The sequence below is a fragment of the Vanellus vanellus genome, assembly GCF_965231255.1.
Source record: "Vanellus vanellus genome assembly, chromosome: 2".
NCBI lineage: Eukaryota > Metazoa > Chordata > Aves > Charadriiformes > Charadriidae > Vanellus > Vanellus vanellus.
This window is the reverse complement of record NC_138906.1, coordinates 170,459,413-170,478,769: the sequence shown is the minus strand read 5'-3', so window position 1 is coordinate 170,478,769 and position 19,357 is coordinate 170,459,413. Positions and strand designations below refer to the sequence as shown.

The 19,357-nt window shown below is 50.8% G+C and overlaps 2 protein-coding genes across 3 annotated transcripts in view; both read right to left on the bottom strand.

Moving 5' to 3' along the window:
* Positions 1–5,476, bottom strand: part of PUF60 (poly(U) binding splicing factor 60) — a 31,360-nt gene extending 25,884 nt beyond the window's left edge. For both annotated transcript variants that reach the window (XM_082479066.1, XM_082479067.1), the window contains exon 1: positions 5,371–5,476. In XM_082479066.1, the coding sequence (XP_082335192.1) occupies positions 5,371–5,397 (27 nt within the window). In that variant the 5' untranslated portion in view covers positions 5,398–5,476. The remainder of the gene's footprint in view (positions 1–5,370) is intronic.
* A 1,685-nt stretch (positions 5,477–7,161) lies between these two features.
* Positions 7,162–19,357, bottom strand: part of NRBP2 (nuclear receptor binding protein 2) — a 28,289-nt gene continuing 16,093 nt past the window's right edge. Inside the window, exons 9-18 of the mRNA XM_082479194.1 lie at positions 18,755–18,810; positions 17,962–18,057; positions 16,057–16,189; positions 15,774–15,876; positions 15,577–15,627; positions 15,079–15,214; positions 11,859–11,912; positions 11,338–11,401; positions 10,356–10,411; positions 7,162–8,480 (exon numbers count right to left, since the gene is read on the bottom strand). Of these exons, the coding sequence (XP_082335320.1) occupies positions 8,412–8,480; positions 10,356–10,411; positions 11,338–11,401; positions 11,859–11,912; positions 15,079–15,214; positions 15,577–15,627; positions 15,774–15,876; positions 16,057–16,189; positions 17,962–18,057; positions 18,755–18,810 (818 nt within the window). The 3' untranslated portion in view covers positions 7,162–8,411. The remainder of the gene's footprint in view (positions 8,481–10,355; positions 10,412–11,337; positions 11,402–11,858; positions 11,913–15,078; positions 15,215–15,576; positions 15,628–15,773; positions 15,877–16,056; positions 16,190–17,961; positions 18,058–18,754; positions 18,811–19,357) is intronic.

Genomic DNA, 19,357 nt, shown 5'->3' with positions numbered 1-19,357 from the left:
AAAAGCAGTAGCACCAAATGTCTCAGACTACTTCACTGGTCTAAAAATACAAGTTTCTTTAGCAAGACGTTAATGATTTAATCTGTTAGAACAGGCAATTCCATTTCTAACATGAAAAGGTACCGATCAAGTTATTAAGAAATTTCATTGGAATTACATTAATAATTAACTATACTTTTTGTAAGAATTTTCTAATATTGCCCACTCTGTCACCACAAGCAGCATATACAAATAGTCCACTGCACATTACAAACATATCTTGCTTGTGGCAGTAGGACAGAAACTATGAACTACTTCAAAAGAGCAAAAGAGATTTTTTTAAGAACTACTTCAGGTCAAAATAAAAGAAGAAACACATGCAATCTTGAAGTAAATTGTCCTCATAAGCTTCATGGGGAACATAATTACTTATTCCAGGCTAAGCAAATTTATCCCATAAATACAATAGCTGAATTTTAGATCTCAAATGCAGATACACAACTATTTCCTGTAACACATGACTTTACAGTCAAAAATAAGAATGGTTAGTTTATCTTTTGCAGTTAAAAATATTTGAGGAGGACCTATTACTACTAACATCCTTGTTGTAGCTGCTTATTGCCTTCATGCTGAACAATGCATGTGTGCATTGCTGTTGTTCTTCAAAAAACCTCCAAATTAACATGCAATTCTGAAGCTGCGAATTTGTTAATCTGCAAAATGTTAAGTACTGGAAATATCTGTGCAGGATTTCCCTGCAGCGACTCTGATCTCTCCCAAGACAGTGGGCTCACTGCAGAAAACAAAACCTGCAGATGTTTCCATAAACTACTTGCACTGCCAGCAGACTACACGTTCCTTACACCAAAGGCAGCAGCAAGAGCAATCTAACAATGCAAAGGTGAAGTAATTTCAGTGATGTTAGGGGAAGGGAAAAGAGCTGAAGCTTAACTCTCCCCCAGGCAAAACTTTTCCCAGACATGCTCTACATTTTCTTAAAGCTTCCCTCAGCAACTAAACAACGTCTGCTAGTTTGTTCTAGAAGTACAATACCCTTGTGACTGATTCCCAGAGTTACTGATGAGAATCTGACAAAATACTTATTTGTTGGGAAGATGGATGTTGCAGCAGGAGTAGCATATGGCAGTCCTTTCCTTAACTACGAGGGACACGGGAGGGTACTTCCTCTGCTCTGTGAATCAACCCACATACTCCCGCTGACAACTGGGCAGTCCTGAGTGAGCGGCTGTCAATTAAAAACAAAAAAAATACCCCATGAAACGAAACTAAACAAAGACAAAGACCCCTTGGAATTACTGAATTTGCGCATGTCTGGGCACACATGCAGACCGCATGAGGAAAGGAAAAAAATTGTTCCAGTTCTGACATACAGAGGAAGAGAGGTTGCCATAGGGGAAATCTGCCTGTATCGCAAGCCAAGGGGCACGGCCTGTGGTAACAGCGTGGCGATAACGGATTCAAAAGCAAGTGTTGAGAAAAAAATATGCAGAGGAAAGAACAGATACAGCCAGTAGAGCTAATCCAGGACAGCAATGCAGCATGCCACAACAGTGATATTCTGGGTAACAAAACACAGTAGTAGTATTGAAATCAACAGCATTTGGCACCAAGTTATTGCAATCCATATTGTACTTGGCACCTGTTGTTGTAATCAACAGCATTTGGCACCAAGTAAAATGATGCAAAGTAAATATGACCAAGTAAATAGATGCAAAACTACTGTAGTATGAAGTCTAATTCTACCTAAAACTCAAAGGAGAAATAGGAACGCTTTTTTCTCAGTAGCAGGACTAGAAAAAGAACAGGCTAAAGGAGTGATGACTTATACTAATCAAACTGCATGGCTTTCATTCAATAAATAATTACTGATGGGCTCAACACAAGGTGGATTTATGACACCTGATAAGCATACGCTACACTGGAAAAGCACCAAATATTTTTGAACTTTTGAGTTATAATTCGTAAGATCCAACTCAGTCTCCTTACAAGATGCATTCCTTTTGACAAACAAAAGCCCTCTGCTTCCTATTTTAATTATTTTTCCCATTTAACAGTACAATAGCAGAGTCTGTACCGCAAACCTACTTTCAGAAAGTTACCTGAAAGCAAAATCTACGTCTACCAAATTCCAGAACTGGGTTCCTCTTAATTGAGGTTACTTTGTCCTTAATTCTCAAGCTTTTCTAGCTAGCCTTCACAATTTAAATTGTCCCAGAACAAAGTAAACATCGCAGCTCTTCTGATACAACTGCAGAAGCACTGGACTTTCTTTAGGCCAATTTTCTGGTCACGCCCTACAGCAGCCAGTTTTCTCTCCAGCATGGAAAGCAGATTTAAAACATATAGAGGCACTCACGTTGAACTTGTAAAGAAAGAAGCCAGGGATCATGCAAAAGGTGCTTGCAGGGACATTTGAACTGGGTCTTCAATTTAAGGACCATTAACATTAAGACCATGTGTCAGTTTTTCAAGCACAACAAGATAAAACACACAGTGGCAAAAATGCTGATGAATTAACACATAATATTGGATGATCAGCTTAATCTTATTTCCAGCAAGATGAGAACCAAACTCACATAAAGAACACCCCGTTTATGAACGAACTTATTTGAAAAAAAAAGCATTTTAACTCATTGTGCGAAGCTGGCAAGAATGAATGCTGTATTTAAGATGTTTAACATCCCTGAAGTTTAAAATAAACACCATCCAGTCATAACACATAAGCCCATGCTGAATAAAAGCATGCAATACTCAGTCAAGCTGGATTTCTGGTTCCTGGAAGGCTGTCTCTTACACTGTGTCGTTTAAACATGGAGATACCACCTGGTCTGGGAGCAAGAAAAATAAAAAAAAGCCACTTTCTTCCATCTCAAGGCTTGTATTCTAACATGATATTTCGTCTAACTAATCCTTTTAATTTTCTTTGCTCCCGATATCTACAGCCTCTTGTCAAAACATGCCGGCAGTGACAGACGTACCAACTGAGGCATAATCTACACTGGTTGTTCTGAATTCTGCTGTATCCAAACACTGCTGAATAACATCAGCATATTCAAAATATGCATCTTGTTCCTCACCTCCCGTATCCATCACAGTACTTATGCACTTGCTTCAGTCATAGCACTGCCGCTGCCAAATTCTTGTGCTCTTCTACAAACTATCGCTACCTCCTTGCTCCTGCCGATACAGCCACCCACTACAGCAGCACCAGGTCTGAAACTAAATGTTAAGTTCCTGAGCCCTCTATGACTCTTGCTCCTACCCCAAGAATAATCACAGGCTCATCAAGACTTGCTCAGACTCTATGCAATGCTTCATCTGTAACAGGAGCATAACTCTCTGAATGCAAATGTCCATTTTAACCTGACAGTGTAAGCTAAGAGGTTTAAGCTGTAATGCCTGGTGTTTGAAGTCAATCAAACAAAAATAATTAAACTCCTTACACCTACTGTACTCAGCTCTTAATACTCAATCCCAATGGCAGATGTGTAGAGAAGTAACACAGTTTCTTTTACAGTGTTGATTAAATTTGTTTATAATAGCTAATATACATAGATAAATAGAAACTCTGAAGCAAGGTCTTTATTTTTCTGTTTATGTGGTAAGGCCCTGATAACTTACTGTAAACACCCCTGCAGCTCTGACAGGCTTCTGTTTGATTAGCCACTGCATCAATTCACTTCCATGCAGCAACCCTGTGATGTGTCTGGGTGTTACAGAGTTAGCTAATTATATTGGTTTTGAAATGGATGTATTATCATTTTAAAATATGCATATACCAAACTATACAAGGACACCAAATGAAATGGCTGAAGCAGTGTGCTGTGGAATAAAGGATGGTCACTATCTCAGCTTTGAGGAAAAACAAATCTGATGTCGTCACACATCCTAACCAATGCAACATTCCTTTGGGGTCAACCATCTTTGGAATTATATTTAACCTCACATGCCCAAGACTTCAACATTCACTCCCAGTGTTAACCTGGCAAACCTCCTAACCTAACAAAGTCCCAATTAAGCAAAGATGAGATGGGAAACAAAGTGAGTTATTCATACTTGTTCCCAATTACGAGCACCAATATTTGTGAATCCAAAAAAGGAATACTGTGAAAGACAACTCCTTCACCATTCACAGGCAGACTCTTAAAGAAAAACAGAGCAGGTTTAGAATTAGACCTAGTCATGAGAGAAAGCCAGTATTTTCTATGGAAACAATGGAGGAAAGCGTAGGGGGAAAAAGGCGGAAAACACAAAACCATTAAGGAATATCCTGCTGTGTCACACCAATGGTCTATCCAACCCAGTACTCCATGAGCACCTGATGATATCTGGAGGGAGCACATAAGTCTGCCCACCCCCTTTGCAGTTCCCCAGCATCCACAGTTATATTACAGGCTACCTTCCCTGGACACTTGACACCTAACAGGTTCCATATTTCTGTTTTACACAATTCCATAGTTAGCCAAAAATAAAGACGAATCATCCAAGGAAGGCTGAACAGTGGCCCAGCGAAATATTTTAATTTCTTCTGTTTAAGGCTAACTCACAAAGAAAACAAACAAGCCTCTGAAATGAGTGTTCCTCTGCTTTCTGCAGTTCACTCAAGAAAGCTCTAAAGACTGTTCCCCAAAACACAAAGAAGTCTTACAAAAATCAATACTGCTGAGGTCCTTTCATGAATACATAAAGGAGGCAATAGGAAATATAAAAATAACCACCACTCGTCGGGCACCAAACCCGTTTGTCAGGAAAGGTGACCAGCAGCCCACTTTCTCACCTCAGGCTCGAGGGCTCTGGGGGAGAGAGGTCTCTGCTGAATACTTTTTCAAAAAGCCCTCGCACCCAGGTGCATCTTTTTAAACACGGGAATTTCGAAACCGTCAAAGGTCCGAGGACAGTAAGGCGCGCCCACCCCAGCGCAGGAACCCCCTTTGCTGGGCCACGGCGCCGGCTCGGAGCACTCGCCGGCCACCGGCACAGCACACGGCGATGGCGGCTCAGCGCGGCGGGAAGCCCCATCCGCCGCACCGGCGGGCCCTTCCCGCCGCGGCCGCCAGGGGAGGGCAGCCGCCACCCCCCCTTACCGGCTGGCCCAGGAACGGGCGGGCACAGGCCCACAGTCACCCCGCGGCAGCCGCCCCGGCCCCCCGCAGCGCCCAGCGGAGCGGAGGCCCCGACCGCCAGCCCGACCCGGCCCGGCCCAGGGGGGTCCGCCGCGCACGACGCCCCACGGCCGAGCCGAGCCGAGCCGCTCGCCGCCCCCCGCCTCCGGCCCGGACGACGCTGCGCAGAGCGGGCCGGGCCGAACCGAGCCAAGCCGAGCCCGCCGCCTCGGCTCGTCCGCGGGAGGGCGGCGGCCGCGCCGCTCACCAGGGAGATGGTCGTTGTAGCCGCCATCTTGTCCACCCCGTCGGCAGTCGGCGCGGGACTCTCGCGAGAGCTCTGCGGCGCGCGCGAAACGGGAAACTCGCGAGCGCCGCCGCGGCGGCGGGAAGGTCTCGCGAGAAGTGTGGAGAGTCACGTGGCCGGGTAGGGCGGGGCGCGGCGGCGGCGGCGGGCGCGGGCCTGGGCCCGGGCCTGCGCTCTCCCGTCGCTCCCGGTGGGACCGTCCCGTCCCGTCCCGTCCCGTCCCGGTCGGACCCCGTGGCGCGGGGTGGAAGTGCGGCTGTGAAACGGGTCCCCACAACAGCCCGGCGGCGAGGAGAGCGCCGCCGGCGGGGGAGTGGACACTGGGCCCCGCTGGCACCGGAGCGTGGTGGGCGGTGGGCCCCGCCGCAGGGGGGATGCGGAGGAAGGAAGTCCTGCGAGAAGGTCGCAGGTGCCGGAAGGCGGACTCGCAGAGGGTTGAGAGGGTTCAGGCCAATAAAGCTTATCAAAAACAGTTGAAAGACGACTTAACATCTGGTTACTGCCATGATGAGAAAGTCTGGCATTGCAAAAGTTCTTAACGTCTAAGAGAGAAAGGAACAATATCTGAAATGGAACATAAACCAGTGTTACGTTAATATAGAAACCTTATTTCTAGCCTAAATTGAAGTGACAGCAGGTAACCACTAGAAAACGCCGAGAGACGGTGCGTTCCTGCGCTGTGCAGTCTTTAAAGCGAGACGGCACTGCGCTCAAGGGTGTGCGTACCGCAGCTATAATAACATGGGCAGGAATTACTGTTCTAATTAGCTGGCCAGACTTGGCCATCGGTGTCTGAGGACATGTCCCCTTTACTGCAGCACAGGACTCAGAAGAGTCGTGTCTCACTTGCAGGCGCGAGGGCAGCATTTCCATGCCTGCGGTGGTGGCGGTTTTGTGCAGAAGGGCACGCGTCCAGCTGGATGTCTTCTTGTGCGAGAGGGGTTGAACACGGGAATTGGTTGTGCCCAGAGAGACTCCATCTGTGGAGATACTCAAACCTGACTAGACATGGTCCTGGGCAACCTGCTTTAGCTGACCCTGCTTGAGCAGGGGCGTTGGGCTAGATGATCATAGGTTTAGATCGGAAGGGACCTTAAAGGCCATCAAGTCCCCCCCCTGCCCCGGGCAGGGATACCTCCCCCAAGCCAGGTTGCTCCCAGCCCCGTCCAACCCGGCCTTGAACACCCCCAGGGATGGGGCAGCCGCAGCTTCTCGGGGCACCCTGCGCCAGGGGCTCACCGCCCTCACAGAGGCTGGAAGGGACCTCTTGAGATCTTGAGTGGCCCCATCCAATGTCAACTGTTCTGTGATTCTGTGAGCTCAGCCTGTCCTGTATTGGAGACGCCCGGCAGTAGCCGGTTAGTGAACTCATCATTGCCGAGTGCAGCACAGCCAGCAGCAGGGAAATCCACTGGACAAACCGAGCTGCAGCAATGTTAAATCAAACCATGAATTTAGGCAGGTGAAACGTGTTAAAGAGCTAAAGAGCTTATCAGGGAAATGAAGCATTGGTATATGAAGGAATTTCTGCTTGCAGAGGCAAGTGCAGACTTGTTCAGGAGAAAGAGTGATTGCTGAATCAAGCAGCTGTATGATGTTTCTCCACTGAATTCCCTCTCTACCCCATTTGCCCAACTTTATGGATAAGTTTGTTGAACTCAGGGAAGCTATTTCACATCTTGGTTTAACTGTTAAGAGCGACTGAGAAATTACGGAGCGGTTTGCTGAGCGGAGTGCTCTGATGAGACAAGCTACTTTCAGTGGCTTTATTGATTTCTCAGTTTGTAAAGTTGGCACAGCATAGCACAACTGGGAAACACAGCACAAGTTGGCAGCTCAGCATAGCATCCTAGCGTGGCAAACCCAGCCCAGCGTGATACGATTGGTGCAACACCGCAAAGCGCGGGGAGTGTAACGCAGGCAGTACCACAGGCAGGACCTGGCACAGCGCAGAGCACAGCACAGCGCAGCATGATACAGCTGGTTCCACACGGCACGACGTGAACAGCATGGAGTAGCACTGCATGGCTTTTGCGACACACATAATTCCTATTTGCACTTTTCACCAACTGAACCTGACGTGCACAGCAGCGAAGATGATCGCCCCCTTCTCCAGGCTAATGACTGAAGTTCCAAACGCTACAGGAGAAACAGGGAAGGAAGAGACATCAGGATTTTTCCCCTTAAGATGCCATGAGATTTTTGGAAGGCTGTAAGACAAACTGGGGAATGACAAGGGTTCTGTTCAGCACCAGTGAGGTTTCTGCTGATCCGCATGTTTGGATCCAGCTGGTGGGTTTGGATTTCTGGAATTTCTTCTCATGCCATATCAAGTCCAGCTCACAAAGTCCTCTCTTCAGCTCACACCAAGATGTGCAATTCTAATTACAAGGCATCATGTGGTTCATCTGTGCTGGGGAAACCTTAATGAAACAGGAGAAACTGGCTATAAAGAATGGAACGTGGCAGATCGGAAACTGTGCCAGAGCTTTCCAAGCCTGTTCCTCTCCTCCCTTCGGCAAGTATTACCAGCTGGCAAAGAGGAAAAAAATAGCTTTGGGACCTGCATTGAAAAACGCTTATCATTCCCAGAGGGAAATTTATCAGTTTGGGGGATTCTTGCAGCAGCTTTGCGTCTTCACAAACACCATCGGGAAGGGGCTTCAGGGGGTGCCACCCCACTCCCCCGCGCCTCGCAACTCCCTTTGGCGTGCTGCTTCAGGAGGGAGGACCAGAACATGTCCTCCTGCTTGGTCCCAGCTTCTCATGATGCGCATGTAATTTCTTGTGTTTGCTGATTACTCCTCCACTTGCTGTTGCCTTTTCACACCACAGCTCAGGCACACACCTCTCACGGACTGCAAAGGGTCAGTCGGGGGCGAATGCCCGGTCAGTCCTGCTGGAGGAAGTTCGGTCAGGAGCCCCGCGGTTTCTGCTAGTCTGGTGCACTTCCTGTCCCCCTGTACAGAGGACCACTCTGTGCCAGACTGCAGTGAGGCGACTCACAAGGGAGGAGACCGGTATTTGTGGAAGGCGTTTTCCAGGAAGTTAGCCAGCTTTTCACAGTCGTCCTAAAATTAAAAGAAAAACCACACCAACAGATCAATTTGGCTTGGCTGCCTCGGACATCTCCTTCATTACATCATTCCATCCCAAGCCACCAATTTCACACCTGAGTTCTGATAGGGGAAGAGAACAACTCGCAAGCACATCTGGAACATGCTACTAATAATTATCATATTTATGGAATAACACCAAATGGCCAATCAAGAATAGAGCCTTTTTGTGTCAGGTGCAGTATAAAGGCAAAAGAGCATACAGTTCTTTGGAGCTTCCAATCTGAAGGAACTAACAGGTACAGCTTCTTTTGTTTAGTTCAATTTCAACTTAATTAACTGACCACTGGATCTAAAGTTATTTTCTATGGCCATCTGTTTTATAATATCCTCACTGCTAACAAAAACAAAAATTAATGTAACTTTTTGTTGGTCTGGCAACTATTTTGTACAGAAATCTCTTTTCTGACACGTTCAGGAGTAGGTGGTTTCTAACGCAATAAGAATGTTTACTCCTTAAGAAATTACTGAAATACACAACGATATGTAAAGCATGCAAAACATCCCCACCTTGTATCATAGAGGAGTTTTAGAATTGCCAGAAACAAAATTCTCAAACAAAAAATGCAGAATCAGTTGTTTTCTTGCTGCTTAGAGGCACCCCCTTGTCACTACTGCTGTTAAATTACTAGTTTTAAGAAAAAAACTGGATTTTGAAGGCAAGATTTGTACAGCATAGGTGGTATCTTTTGTTAGGCCAACCACTATAGCTGGAAAACCCGACAGGCATTTGGATACACGAGTCCTTCAGATCAGACACAAGCAGCATATTTTCAAGCTAAACACAGGCTGAGGACATTTGCTCAGTTTAACGCGGTATGATCAGTTACACCACCTCAGAGAAAAGGTAGTTGGTACCTGTGGAGTAGAAAAGATGTTAGAGAGGGGAAGGGCTGTTAAAAGGAGGTTATCTCCTAGGAGGAAGAAGGAGAAGGGTAATTCACAGTCCGTGGAACATGGACCCGTGGGAGGTATACTCTGCAGTACTAGGTTGCCGCAAATGCCACGTATTTTCCAGCGCACATGAGAAAGCACTCCAGAGCGTCAGTGCCAAGCTGCACCGTCACCACGCTCAGATGAAGAAAGGAAGAAAGTCTAAAAGTACTTTTTTCCAGGTGTACTCACATAAATTTTTCACTCAGTGAGGCTGACCCCTTCCTTGGCTAATGTCAGCATCCAGAATGAGGAATTCTCCAAAACTTTGCCTACAGCCCCAGAATTCCTAACTTGGACAAAATAAAAATAAATATATTTTTAACTCCCCCCACGCTGCCTTTCCTCGAGGCTATGCTGCTGAGCCGTCTGCATGACTGGGCTGCTCTGAATTCTCTCTTGGAACTGTCTGCGAACACCTAAGGGAGAGTCCGGGAGTGCAATGCCGTCCCTTCTGGCAGGCACAAATCTGCAAAGTGAGTTAAGAGCGGCCGTCCAGGCAACATCGGCTGTCGGGGCAATTCCTGTAGGAAATGGGAGGTGGCCTCAACTTCCTTCCCTTGGCACTCCTCTGGTTCTCACACTGCGAGGCTGATGTAACTAGCCCTGCCATCACAACACGACTGTCCCCTCAAAACAGCAACCTGGAGTTAGGCATGAGCAAAGTGTGGAGAAAAAAAAAACAACAGCAAAAAAAGGCTGTGTCGTCACTCAGTGCGGTGGCGCGAGCGGGGCGCAGCGGTGCAGGCTGGCCCCGTGACCGCTCTCTGGCTGCTACAGGGGGAACGGAGGAGCTGGTGCTCCCCTGAGGCGTGAGGTGTCACACGGAGTTGGGGACCGCACTTGGCAGCAGGGTGGGGGCATGACTGCGATGAGGAGGAGCGGCAGGAGCCTTACCTCATGGATGAATCCATAATGCACCAGCTCTGTGGCCAAGTCCTTGGAGTTATCGGCTGCAGAGACAAGGAACAGTGAGAACGTGAAAGTTCGGACATCACCTAGTTCCTCCTCCACCAGTGCCCCTATCCCGACCCCACCTGCGCTATCCTTCACTACGCTCTAGGGGCACGTGCTGTGTGCTGTCGGTGGGCTGAGCAATCACTAAGCAATGACCGCTAAGCAATCCTGGGGCAAACAGAGCAGAGAAGTGGGCAGTGAGTGGGAGCTGAACAGGGTATGGGGCAGGAATGAGGAATGAGCTCCAGTCCCAAATCGCACAAAGCACAATAGTCTTGGCAATGTGTCGCTTGGAGAGTTTTTTTGCTTGTTTTGGCTCAGCGTGAGAAGCAGGCAGGAAAGCACAAGGAGCTGGTGAAGCAGCAACTCCCAAGCATTACTTTCCAAGCTTTATGCTTTAGTTTTGGGTGGAAGGCAAAGGACTCCAGCTGCGTGGCCTCCGGAAGGCTCCTGTGTGTTTTAGGAAGGAGCCTGCGGTGCTGGAGCTACCCTGAGGAGAAGCACCCTTCCCCGGAGCCCCGGGGCTCCCTCAGAGGAGAGTCCACCTCCTTTGAAACCGATTGCAGAGACTGCACCAGTGTTGGGAATGAGGGAAGAATTCACTCGTGTTACCCCAAGAACTGCATGCCACGTGTCCCAGGGTGAAATGCATGGTCTTGATGGCCACTCCCTGGACCCCCAAAGTTCACTTTAGAGCGCGGTTACCACCACATGCCAGAGGCTATAAGCTCAGGGTCTGAGTGGAGAAGAACTGGTACCACGTGGATATTTGGGTTCAGCCTGCTCTCCCAGGACAAGAAGGAAAGAAAAGCTGGTGGTAAACACCATCTGTGTCTGACAGAACCTGAGCCTAAACCTGACCAGGGCCACCAGGCAATACTTCTGCATGCACGCACAAAAATCTACTTGCAAGTAAACCTACTGGGCAGCAAGTCGTAGCTCAACTGTCGATGCAATTTGTCCTCCAGGATCAGCAGAAGAGTGAGCTGCAGAAAGAAGAGAGCACTCCTTACAAACATGAGTTTCTCCATAAGAGAGAAAGGTGCTGACTCTTCCGTCAGCACTAGGAACTGCCAGCGGTGGTGAGCAGGAAGTATGCTGGTGACTGCCGAGATGCTGGATGTCTTTGGCAGGGTAGTCTGAGTGTCTTACAGGAACGTTCTCTCAACAGTTACAGCTAACCCGCAACTGTTAAACTAGAGGGAAGTGGAGTTAAAAGATGTTCAGACAAAGATGTCAAGGTCTTCTTGTCCTGCAGCCAGAGGAGGCTGGTGGCTTTGTTCTTCTTTGGGCTTCTTTTAGCATAAAGGGACAAGAGTAAGTCCTTTGGATACTGCAGCAAAATAGCTGAGACCAAACTTTGTCCCAGTCAGATGCCAGAGATGGGTACGGAGAGCAGGTCTTGCCCCAGGGCCTCATGCAGAATAGGAGCTGAATACTTACATGCCATTGGGTCTTGTCTTCGTTCAGCTCCATGTTACATTGCATTTGCACCACCTAGAAGAGGCCAGAAATCACCATCAGCTTCAACACAGTCCCTCTGGCTCCATCAGGCCTGTTTGACTTCTGCTCTCTAAGCACGACTCTCAAATTCCTACTTAAACCCCTCCATTTCAGCTGCCAACCTGACCTTCTCCTTCTTCCTAGGAATTGTCTGGGTGGAGCAGCTGGGGGTTAATTTAGTCCAGTATCCACCTACGCACCATGGCCATCGTTGGCTGGTTGAGAGGTGGGAAAGGGAGTCCTGCGCAAGGTGCAGTTCTGGGACAACTTTACAACCAGGATGGATTCTCTTCTTCTCCATTTGCCAGGGGTAGGCTTCCCCCTAAAACTCTGCCCAAACTCCTGGTTACATTTTAATATTGTACTCGTTCATGTCCTTATGGGATAACCAATCCTTAACTCAGACGGAAGAGCAAAACTGAAACCTTGAATATTTTTAAAATGACATATGGATTTTCTTTTGGAAATCCCACATTGCATTGCAGAACATCCAAATGTGTTAGAGAAATATGGCACTTTGTTATCAAGTTCCTATGAAGGAACTGGGTCAGCTTCAAGCTTCCGTATGGGTCCCGTGAAAATGGTTCCCACCAGAAGTTGCGTTGTCTGGGCAAAGGAAAGCCAGAATGAGCGTGCAGTTGGTCAGCCCAAAAGACAGGAAACCCAGTGAGGAATCGACATCCCTGTTCCACGCAGAGTTTAACAGGGTTTCCTTTATAGTCCTCCATTTCAGGCTTATGCTCAGAGGTGAGTTATGTACTTGTTCCCTCCTCTGACCCAGCACCCCTCTACTAGAGCTCCTCCCGAGGACAAACATCCCTGGGCATTTAGCGCTCTCAGTGAGGAAACCGGCTGTCCTCTGCCCTTCACCATCTCCAGACCAGCCATTTCTGCAGGAAGAGCTGACAGCGTGACTGTATGCCCGAGGTGCGTGCTCTTCCCTTACACACTGTCTGGCCACGGGCTCCTTTATATGCTGAATTACACTGAACCGCACAGCACCTTGCAGACATCACCAAAGATGAGGCTGATGACATTTCAGTGCATCATTGCCAGCTGCTCCCCACCCCTCTCCCTGATGCCCGTGATCAAAGAACCATTTAAGTGGGAAGGAACATCAGGGAGTCTCTAGTCCACGTCCCTGGTCAAAACGAGACAAACGGTGAATTCAGACCAGGCTGTTAAAAGCTCTGCCCAGTTGGGTTTTGAAAACCTCCAAGGAGATCCCATAACCTCTCTCAGCCCCTGGTCCACTGTTTAACCATCCTCGCCATGGAAAAAATTTCCTTGGATCCATCCAGCATCCATCATCTGGTGCCTCCTGGGACAGGCAGAGTCTGCGTTGTAGCTACACTCATTTGGGACTTGCAGGTTTGTCCAGCTGCAAGTTTTCACAAAATCTGTAGAAACTCAGTGCCTCTGACATTACTAGTCCTTTGTCAAATTGGGTAAAAACTACTCGTTTGAACACATTGGTCAGACAGACAATGCACTTGCAGAACTTACCTTGGGGCTCTAGGTGAAAAACAGCATTTAACAAATGCAGAGAGGGCAAAAGACATAACCGCGTAGGTTTACGTTTACATTCCTCTAACGTATCCGATTGAGCACCACAGCACTCTCGCTAAAAATAAGCACTGTGCATTATGAATAAAGCATAAGTTAAGTGCACTGAGAGCTGATTCTCAGACAGATATGAAGAAACCACTGCGGATGTGCTTTTTGAAGGAAGGCATTTGACGGCATCTGGCTGGAATAAGAATTAGGTTTAACCCTACACAGTATTTTTAACGTTATTTCAATGCAAGTATGAAATTGCATTCATATCACCCACGGTAACGCAAAGACAGTGACATAGGTGATTCGTGGTGAATGACTAGAAGTGTCGTTACAGGGAAATACCCGCACAGGGAAATACCAGGCACAACATGGGTTTTTAAGAGAGGTGCGCACAGCCCAGTGAGTTCCTCTGACTGCTCTCAACGATGGACACCGTTCAGGAGACAGAAGCCGTGGTAAGAAGCGCTGTGCCTGAGCCATGCCCTGATGATGGTGGCCAACAACCTTGTGTCCCCATATGCATGTCAGCAAAGGACAAGTGCCAACTCCTGTCCCTGTCCTGTTCCTGGGAAGGAGTAATCCCTGGCAAGGACACAGGCTGGGGCTGCCTGGCTGGCAGGAAAGCTTTACTGGCTCTGCTGGAGAGACTCTGGGGTCACGGTGGGCAGCAGGCGGGACACGAGCTGCAACGTGCCCTGGCAGCGAGGAAGGCCAACAGCATCCTGGGGCACAGCCAGAACACTGAGGGAAGTAATTATTCCCGTCTACTCAGCGCTTGTTAAACTACATCCAGGTACTGCATCTAATTTTGGGCCCCCAAAACAAGAAGGACACTGATAAACTGGAGCAAGTTCAATGGAGAGCCATCAAAGTGATCCTGGGCTGGAGGGCTCACCCTCTGAGAAGAGGCCGAGGGAATGGGGCTCGTTCAGCCTGGAGAAGGGAAGGCTCTGGGGGGACGCGACGGCAGCGTGCCCATACCCATGAGGGGGTTACGCCGCAGCGCTGAACTGCTCTGTCCAGCGAGGGATTACACTGTGGGTTTGGAAGGCTTCACTTCTGCTCAAACACCCTCACGCTGTGTCGGTCCTTCCCTGCCCGGCACCCCTTCCGCTCCCCTCGGGGCTCCGTAAAACCACTTGCAGTGACCTTCCTGCCCATGACTTCAGCGTCGGGGCGTGCGGTCTCCCCTGTGCAGTGCCAGGCGGTGCCCAAACAGCTCAGCCGGCATCTCAGCATGCTGCTGCAGTGTCGCAACCAACCCATGATGGGATTTCAAACCTACACGCCAGCAACGAGGCACAGAACATGCCGTGCCGCAGAGCTGCCTGTGGATGCGTGAGGAGGGAAGGCAGAGCCAAAGAATCAGAGGCGATGGGGCTGCTCCAGGAGGTCTCGGCTGAAAGGGACCTCGCTACCTCTGGGCAAAGGGACCGCCGTAGTCCTGGGGCAGCCAATGCAACGAGGAGGACAGCTCTCACCCGGGCTGGAGTTCAGCGCATGGCTAAAGGGAGAGGCGTTCCTGCAGTAGGGTGTCAGGAATGGGGACCGTCCACCTATTCCCAGTGGAGAATCTGTTCCCCCCTGGGTCTGACCTTACCTTCCTGGTCTCCACATCAAAGGGCTCTGGGGTGGGAGTCTTCGCTTTCTGAGGGTCCTCCTGGGGCTGGGAGAGTACGCGTGGGAGGGCGTGGGGTCTGGAAACAGCGAAGTTCATCAGGGGATAAATCCCATTCCTGGTACAGAGGGAGGACAAACAGCTCAGCCCCATCCTCTTACAGCCCTGGCAAAGGTCAGCTGTGGAGGGCCACGGCCCAGACCAGGGATCTGCACCCATGGCAGGCAGCAGGGTGAGGAGGTGGCAGGCCACAGAGCTCCCCTCGCCCCCGCACCGCAGCCCAGGTCTGCCAGCCCCGGCTGGTACCGCAGAGGGGGTCGCACAGGACCGAGTGCTGCTGCGTGCAGGGGACGCTCTGCATGAGCTGCAGCAGTCCGCTGACCCTGGCTCCACGTCACCCAGGGAGCTGAGGGCAGAGAGACGCGGGGGACCAGAGCTGGTGGACACATTGCAGGTCAGCCAGCACCACCTTCAACCCACCTGACATCTTCTAAGAATTTGTCGAGTTCAAGGAAGGAGACCTCCGAGTACCTGGGAGAGAAAGAGGACAGGAAGATGACGGGGAGAGGCAGGACAGAAGAACGCTGCAAAGGACTACTATGCCATGATACCAGGATCACCAGGCTGGATGTGAGTCATGGGCTCACGGCTACAAAATCTCCCCCGCTAATCCTCACCTCCACTGTGCTCCAGGCTGACCCTCTCTCCGGATCTCTGCCATCACCATGTTCAAGTCCAGTTCCTTTATCTTCTCCTCCACCACATTCTCTGGCATCAGATCTAGGGCAAATGCAGAAAGGGGCTGTCAGCTGGAGGACCCTGTAACGTGGACTCTGCAGCACAGACCCCAGAGAAGGTCTACGCATCACTGCCCTTCTCCCTGGGCTCCTCCACATCCCCAGCTCTGCTGGGGCAGCAATACAAGCTCAAATGGGGCAGGGTGGTCTCACGGTTACTCACACTGGTTGTTGATAAAGCAGTGTGCTGCCAGCAACTTGAGGGAATGGACCTCAAAGAGCACCCGGTGGAAGAGCAGGTTATTCGCTGTTGGTCGCTTGTCTGGGTTGAGGGTCAAACACGACAGAATGAACTCCTGAGGGTCAAATAAAAGGCATAAACTGGAGGCAAAGCAGGACATTCCCCTGCTTCATCCCTAACACCGCCAGCTCCAGCTCCCCCTCACACCCGCATTTCCTGGGAAGCAGATTTGAGTGTTGGTTTCCACCAGGAGACAGCCCCAGGGCAGGGTGGGCAGTGGACAGAGCACCCCGAGCTCCGGGTGGGCAGCGTGGCGCTGGGTACCCACCAACAGCCTGGCCACGGGACCTCTGCTCCCTGCTGGCTCTCACCCAGGGAGGAGGCTGCCACGCAGCCCAGCAAAGGGCTGTACAGAGAAGAGGCAGTGGTGTGTCCCAGCAGCCCCAGCCAGGAGCAGCTCTGGGAGCAGCAGCCCACCAGGAATGACGGCAGGAGACTGGAGAAGGGGCACACGGAGCCAACGGGAGGGATTCCTGACAGCGGCGGGACGGGAGGGATTCCTGACAGCGGCGGGACGGGAGGGATGCATCTGCCCGCTTCTGCTCACGGATGGCAGAAAATCAAGACCCCTCTGCCTCTTCTGCACGCTCCTGTTTGGGACCCATCCTCTTTAACTGCTCCGTGCAGTTTCTGTACCGGTATCAGGCTAGGGCTATCCAGAACAGGCACAAGGACCAAGAATGATCAGAAGGAAGATGCCAGGTTGGGCACCCACACAGCCCAAGGCCTCCAAATCAGCTCCCCAAAGATCTCCAGAGGTGACCAGCGATGCTGTCTGCCCCTGATGCTGAAGGCTCAACAGAAGAAACTCTCTCTGGGACACCATGCAAACAAGGGGACTATTGCATCAAAGGGGGTAGGGTTTACTTTGAGATGCCTGGGGGAATTCTGAGATCAAACAAGAGAATTTGGGGAGTGTACAAACTTATTATGGGATGTTTTGGAGGTTGGCCAAAGGAAGAGGAAGGGAGGGGTTGAGGTGGGCCAGGGAGGAAAATGGAGATGAAAGGGACCAGCTGCCGGTAAGCGCTCTGCTGGTCTGTGCGCTTGTCTGGCTGAGCCCCGCGTCTGCCCACCTCGGTCTGTGCTGTCTTCTTATTGAACTCTACTCCTATTTACAGTGTAAGTTTGCTCTCTATTCCCTGTGAGTGAGTGTGGTCCTCTGGTGACTGTCAAGCTGGGCTAGCTGGTAAGGGAGATGAAGGGTTGGGGAGGGGGTGTAGATACCAGACAGACCACAGGTCTGGTCGATACCTGGGAGACCCACAGGACAGAGCCACATGCCACAGTGACCCGTGAAAGGGACTGCCCTGAGCATCGATACTTAGAAGCAGGATTCGGCCGTTCATGCTGTCCGTGCCTGCAAACACGGCACTCCCATGTCTGCGCTGAACTGTGTGCGGCTGATCACGTCTGTACGGAGCGTGTGTGTGTGTGCGCGCATGTGTGCACATGTGTCTGCATGTGCACCTATTGGGAATTCACACTCAGCCTTACTACCGGTAGGACTGGGAAACAGGGCTGAGCACCAGCCTCTTGTCTCGACCAGCCCGCGAGGGGGCAAATCCCCATGTCCTTCAGCCCACCGGATTTGGCTGCCCTTAAGTTTCCGGTAGGTCATTGTCTCTGTTCCCCTTTCCCAGCACCGGTGTAACCTGGAGCATACAGAAATGCCAGGCTGGCTCTGGCGTTCCAGATATCAGCTGAGGGGAAGGACGCTCGTGGGCAGGTTCATACCCCTGGAGGGATGCCCGACCGGAGGGATGCCCTTGAGTGATGACCTGAGGGATGCTGGCGGGTCCCCAAGGCTCGGCCAGCTGCACTCACCCGCATGTTGGGATCATCCAGAGAATGTCGTGCCCGCATGATTGCCTCCTCCGAGACCCGTGTGTCCCCGTTAGTCTGGATCTCCAGCACTGCCATCTGGGGAAGAAGGAGCACAGCCGTGTCTGCATGCGGCCAAGCCCTGGGTCAGTCCTCGAGGGCTTCTTGAAGGGACATCCCCTGGCAGGGTGGCAGCTGTGGAGCTCCTCACCAGGACACGCAGCCTGGCCAGGCTCCGGGTCTCCTGGGCTCCCCAGTGCTCCCTGGCCACTGCGTCCCTGCCCTCGGGGCCTGTTTCTTGCCTGCCACAGCGCTCCAGGCTGCTCACGGGATCCCGGCAGTGCAGGGACGGGAGGCTGCTCTGGGGACACCACGCAGACCGGGGACAATGCAAACCGCACCGATAGCCCCACAGTCTGCCCGAGCAAGTCGTGCTTGGAGCAGCATGGTCTGTCCCTGCCCTCTGTGCCCTCCCTTCCCAGCGCTGTCACAGCCCGAGGAGGAAGAGGAGGCACCAGCTGAGCACAGAAGAGGTGAGCTAAGCCTGTCGCTGCACCCAGGGCAGGGTGGGCCATGGCAGCAGCAGATGTTCTGCTGAACCCAGCAGTGATGTCTCCATCGCTGCAAGGGATGCCTGGCTCACAGCGAGGTTTGGCAAAAGGCAGGGAGACTCCTCAGGAAGCTCCTGAGATGCCCAGAGATCACCACGATCCTCGGCAGGCCCAGCAAGAACACTCCTGCCCTGTAGCAGGAGTCACCGTGGGTTCCCAGGACCTGCAGCCCTCCTGCTCCGTACCTCCAGCGCACACATCCCGAAGGAGAAGATGTCCACAGCAGTCCCGTCAGCTTTTTCTGCAAAAGCAAACCAGAACCACATCAGGCCAGAGGTACAGGCCACCACCCGCTCACCCAGGGAGCAGCCCCCAGCAGACACCGCTGCCCGCACACCCCTGCCCACGCCTGACCCCCCTCTGCCCACACCTGACCCCCCTCTGCCCATGCCTGCTTCCCCCACCCTGGCACACATCTCGCAGTTCCCTGCACAAACCATTCCCATTTATTCCCCTCAAATTTGCGCCAAAATATTCAATATGGGGATCACATCATGAGTTTTCATGTGGCACAAGGATTCCCTACTCCGTTTTTCCTAACCGTTGTAACATTTTATATGCTTTTGAGTGTTCCTGAGCCATAAGCTGACCTTTTCAGAGCGATCCCTGGTCATGCTGAGATCTTGTTCCTAAACAGTAATTGCTAACGCACAGTCCATTCCCGTGTAGGCACAGCTGTTTTTCCCACGTGCATAGCTCTGCCCTAATCAACACTAAATTTTACCTACAATGTTATCACACAGTCATTCATTATCACAAGATCTTCTGTGACTCATGGCCAACAGCTT